The sequence below is a fragment of the Manacus vitellinus genome, unplaced genomic scaffold (assembly GCF_001715985.3).
Source record: "Manacus vitellinus isolate BGI_N305 unplaced genomic scaffold, ASM171598v3 scaffold_27_pilon, whole genome shotgun sequence".
Taxonomy (NCBI): Eukaryota; Metazoa; Chordata; class Aves; order Passeriformes; family Pipridae; genus Manacus; species Manacus vitellinus.
Genome location: NW_021940039.1, coordinates 4,097,960 through 4,103,238, shown reverse-complemented (window position 1 = coordinate 4,103,238; position 5,279 = coordinate 4,097,960). Strand labels below are relative to the sequence as shown.

Below are 5,279 nucleotides of genomic sequence, written 5' to 3'. Positions count from 1 at the left end.
TTTGGGAGTGTGTAGGAATTGCTGCTGCCTGTCTGCTCCAAAGGGCACCTGCAGGACACCTGCATGGTCACAGCTCCAGTGGCACCTCCCTGTGGGATTCCCACAGGGATCCAATGGCACAGATGGGGAGGGCGGGCTGTGAGTGGGTCTGTGTGGGGGACTGGCCAGGGCAAGGTGTGGGTGCTGGTGGCAGGGGAAGCCAGAGGCACGAGGAACTGAGCAACAGATTGTCTCTTCTCCGTGCTACCCCTGTAGCTGGGTGTGGTGTACACCGAGGGCGGTTTTGTGGAAGGCGAGAGTAAGAAACTGGGACTGTTTGGGAGCTACGTCGACATCTTCAAAGGGATTCCCTTTGCTGCCCCTCCAAAGACTCTGCAAGACCCTGAACCTCATCCTGGCTGGGATGGTAAGATCCAACCTTTGAATGCCTTTGGTTTGGGATTTTTTTTTTTTCTTCTCTTTTAGCCTGTTTTTGGCAAGCCAAAGATGTTGTTGCCTGCTTTTATTGACTGAGCAGAGCCAATAAGAAGCTCTTTATCTCCTGGAGGGTCTGAGAGTCTGTGTCTAGGTGTTCCCAAGTGACTAAAGTAACCCCGGAAAGTAACAAAACCGAAGCATGGCACCTGCACCTGCCCTCCCCTGGCCATGGCTGTCCAGAGCCAATTCACAGGGGCAACGCTCCTACTCTGTCACTCCCTCAGACCGGTCACAGTGGCTGGGGAGGATTTTCTGCCTCTGCACTGGACTCAGAGAGCAAAGGATGGGTGGACAGACAGACTGTAAACAGTGGATGGAGTTGATGCCCCTAACTAGGACATGCTGTCTTTCTTCTCTCCTCTCAGGAACTTTGGAGGCAAAATCATACAAGGATCGCTGCATGCAGATGACGCTCACCCAGACTGATGTCCGTGGGATAGAGGACTGTCTCTACCTGAACATATGGATCCCTCAAGCCAGGAAACAGGGTATGTGCTTGGCAGGGACCCAGGCAGGAGCTTCCCAGCTGCGTTTTAAGCACAGATTATTCTGGAGCATCTCTCAGCAGTTACATTCCCATAGTGGGCAAGTGCTGAGCAGTGGTTTTGAGGAGAAAGGTGGGAACTGTGTCAGGCAACGACCCCCAGCTGCAGCCTCTTGGGAGGTCCAGCCTGTTGTGCAGAGCAAGGACTTCCTTGGCCAGAGGTGATGGCAGAGCATTGTCTGTTCCTGCCCAGGTGCAGTGATGCTCAGGGAGTGGGTGAGGGGATGGACAGGCTGCACCTCCTGGCTCTGTTGTAGCTCACTCTGCTCCTCTTGCTCCCCTGGCAGTCTCTACCAACCTGCCTGTGATGGTCTTCATCTATGGTGGTGCCTTCCTGGTGGGAGAGAGCCAGGGACCCAATTTCCTGGCTGACTACCTGTACGATGGCGAGGAGATCGCCGTGCGGGGCAACGTCATCGTGGTCACCGTCAACTATCGTGTGGGGCCCCTGGGCTTCCTGAGCACAGGAGATGAGAACATGCCAGGTACCACCACTGCTCCCTCTGTGTCTGGGGGGGACCCTGTGCTGGGTCAGCTTTGCTGTGCCCCTGCTCAGTGGTGGGTGCTCTGTGCCGCTCAGGGAACTACGGGCTGAAGGACCAGCACATGGCTATTGCCTGGGTGAAGAGGAACATCAAGGCCTTTGGGGGTGACCCAGAAAACATCACCATCTTTGGGGAATCGGCCGGTGCCGTCAGTGTCTCCCTGCAGGTGAGTTGTCTCTGTCACTCCCCACTAGAACCACTTCTGTGTAAATGGGGGAGAGGGACCCCTTGGCACTGGGACACTTTCCTCCCCAGGCTGGGTTCACAAGCTGTGAGGTGATCAGTGAGGTCTGACACACCATGGTGTCTCCATGAATTCTTACCTGGAACCCTCTTGTTTCCATTCTGCACCCCAGAGCTTGTCCCCGAAGAACAAGGGCCTGTTCAAGAGAGCCATCAGCCAGAGCGGTGTCGGGCTCTGCAGCTGGGCCATCCAGAGGGACCCGCTCTACTGGGCTAAAAAGGTAATGTTCAAGTCTTGCCTGAGTGATTGGAAAAAACAAAAAAGTGATGCCCTAGAGGAGAGCATAACTAGGAGCTGTGCCCAACAGAACTTTGGAAACATGATGCTTTGAAGATCAAAACACATCCACCCCTCTGCCTCTATAAAAATAACCTCTGTCTTTGGGAGGTAATGCTAGGTTTCTTTCTCTCTCCTCCTGCAGCTCGGAGAAAAGTTGGGCTGCCCCACAGACAACACTGCCACCTTGGCCAACTGCCTTCGTGTCTCTGACCCCAAAGCCTTGACACTCGCCTACCACCTGCAGCTGACCAACCTGCCCAGTAAGTCCCCTGGCCCATGTGGTGATTCCCCATCCAGCCAGGGCTCCCCAGACCTCTGGCAGGGCACTGGAGTAATTTCCAGGAGTGCTGAAGCAGTGCTTGTGTCCTTCAGAAGGAGGGCAATAATGCCAGATCTTGCAGTCACCCTTCCATAGGCAGATGCACATTGCGCTGGCTGAGCACAGCCCACCTCAGCCTAATTTTTCCACAGCTCTTTGAGTCATTGCAGACCACACACCTGTCTGTTCTCACCTCCTAACAGACTCTGGGTTTGTCTCCCGCTGCAGCTGCCCTGGTGCACACCCTGGCCATCACCCCTGTGGTTGATGGAGATTTCCTCCCAGACATGCCAGAGAATCTCTTTGCCAACGCTGCCGACATTGACTACCTGGTTGGGGTCAATGACATGGACGGGCACATCTTCGCCGGCATAGATTTACCTGCCATCAATGCCCCCCTGAGGAAAGTCACTGCGTAAGTGAGAGAGGCTCTGGAAACCCTCAGCAGGAGGAACCTTCTCTTTAATGTAGCTCCCAAACTCTGAGCGCTTAGACCTGAGTGGACAGGGCTTGACCTTCAAAACAGGGTGTCACTCCGAGCCTGGGTGCCCAGGGCTTGTGTTGCTGAGTCCAGAGCCTTCAAGAGAAAGGGCCAGGCAAGAGTTGTGCCCCACTGGAAGCTGCTGGTCAGTAACTAGGTGATATGGCTTGTCTTTTCAGGGAAGAGATCTACAATTTGATCAAAGCACTGACCGTGGACAGGGGCGAGGCTGGAGCCAACGCCACGTACAGTATCTACACCCAGAGCTGGGACAAGAACCCGAAGCAGGAGGACATGAAGAAGACAGTGGTGGAGCTGATGACTGACTACATCTTCCTGGTTCCCACACAGTGGACCCTGAACCTGCACCTGCAGAATGCCCAGTGAGCAGCTCAGCCCTCGTAGGAAGACTGAGCTGGACTGGGGGAGCAAAATGCTGCATTGCCAGCAGAAGGGGCTGAGGAGCAGGTTAAGAGAGCTCTGCTCTCCCCTTGCTTAGCCAGTCTCTTTTGTTTCCCCAGGAGTGCCAAGACATACAGCTACTTGTTCTCCCAGCCATCCCGCATGCCCGTCTACCCCAGCTGGGTTGGGGCAGACCACGCTGATGACCTTCAGTACGTCTTTGGGAAGCCCTTTACCACCCCCATGGGCTACTGGCCCAAGCACAGGACCGTCTCCAAGTACATGATCGCTTACTGGACCAACTTTGCCAGCACTGGGTGAGTGATTCCTGTTCCACAGTTGTGCTTTGCTGCAGCCCTTCAGCCTGCTGCCTTTGCCCAGTAACTTCTCAGGATCATTCCCCAAAGCAGGGTGTTCTCTGTGTTTCTGTTGTGAGCTGGGTTCTGTGTCTCCCAGTGGAGAGTTTGCTCCGGGTCCTCCTCATCCATAGCACNCCACTTCTGTGTAAATGGGGGAGAGGGACCCCTTGGCACTGGGACAATTTCCTCCCTGCCTGCTGCCTCATTAACATCCTCCCCTGAACAGCAATGCTGGCCTCTGTGTTTTGTAGGTGCTCCTCTTTCTTCTCTTTAACTAGTCCCCTGAATTTTTGCCTGGAACCCTCTTGTTTCCATTCTGCACCCCAGAGCTTGTCCCCGAAGAACAAGGGCCTGATCAAGAGAGCCATCAGCCAGAGCGGTGTCGGGCTCTGCAGCTGGGCCATCCAGAGGGACCCACTCTACTGGGCTGAAAAGGTAATGTGCAAATCTTGTCAAAGGATTATAGCTTCCTAAAAGGTGGTTCCCTAGAGGAGAGCTTAACTAAAAAGGGATTTGGCAGGAGCCATGTCCAGCAGGGCTTTGGAAACGTGATGCTTTGAAATTAAAACCAACCACAGCTCTTCCTCTGTAACCCCTGTCTTTGGGAGGTAATGCTAGGAGGTTTCTCTCTCTCTGCTCCCACAGCTTGGAGAAAAGTTGGGCTGCTCCACAGACAACACTACCATCTTGGCCAGCTGCCTGCGTACTGCTGATCCCAAAAAACTGACTCTGGCCTACCACCTGCAGCTGACCAACCTGCCCAGTAAGTCCCCCAGCCTGCACTGTGATCCACCACCCACTCAGGGCTTCCCAAACCTCTGGCAGGACACTGGGGTAGTTGCCAGCAGTGTTGAAGCAGTATTTGTGCCCTTCAGAATGGGGACAATAATGCCAGATCTTGCAGTCACCCTTCCGTAGGCAGGTGCACATTGTGCTGGATAAGCACAGCCCATCAGGCAGCAGGGATTATCCAAGGGTCATGCCTTGACTCCAGAGAAGCTGTTTGGGCTTCCTGGTCTGTGGAAGTAGCAAGAGCAACTCCCGCACGTGGCTTACAAACAAAATACAATTGACCACATCCCTGCTATTTCCATTTGAGTCGCTGGGTGGAGTGTGGGACTCACACCAGGAAGGGAACGCTGCTGCTTTTGCTGCCTGTGAGGACTCCTTTCCCAAGAACACTCCTCTTGCTCTCCTCATGCTCCTGGTCACTATGAGCCTTTAGCGTTGCTCAGGACTGAGATTTGGCCAAGCCACCACTATGCAGATGCGCTGGCTGGAGCTGGCAGTCCTGGCAGTCAGAGAGCATGGCCAGACGGGATAAGTTCAACTCTTCCCTACACTGGCTGGGCTTTTTGGGAAGGGACTTGGTGGAGGAGAGGAATTTTGGATGTTACAGCCTGGTAACATGGATGCCAGATCTCCTGCTCTTCTCTTTCACCGACAGTCACGAGGTTTACCCTGCTTCTGGGTGACATCCTGCCCGTGCTGAAGTCACTGCTCAAGCTGTCATTCACCTCAGCCTGTTCTTTCCACAGCTCTTTGACTCTTGGGATATACCAGACCACACACCTGTCTGTTCTCACCTCCTAACAGACTCTGGGTTTGTCTCCCGCTGCAGCTGCCCTG

General features: G+C 54.3%; 1 protein-coding gene across 1 annotated transcript in view; it reads left to right on the top strand.

The window, feature by feature from the left end:
• The window catches only part of CEL (carboxyl ester lipase), a 5,456-nt gene extending 1,727 nt beyond the window's left edge, over positions 1-3,729 (top strand). Inside the window, 9 exon segments of the mRNA XM_029960573.1 lie at positions 256-406; positions 843-965; positions 1,309-1,506; positions 1,602-1,732; positions 1,923-2,030; positions 2,232-2,349; positions 2,637-2,823; positions 3,069-3,272; positions 3,411-3,729. Of these exon segments, the coding sequence (XP_029816433.1) occupies positions 256-406; positions 843-965; positions 1,309-1,506; positions 1,602-1,732; positions 1,923-2,030; positions 2,232-2,349; positions 2,637-2,823; positions 3,069-3,272; positions 3,411-3,612 (1,422 nt within the window). The 3' untranslated portion in view covers positions 3,613-3,729.
• The last annotated feature ends 1,550 nt before the right edge of the window (positions 3,730-5,279 follow it).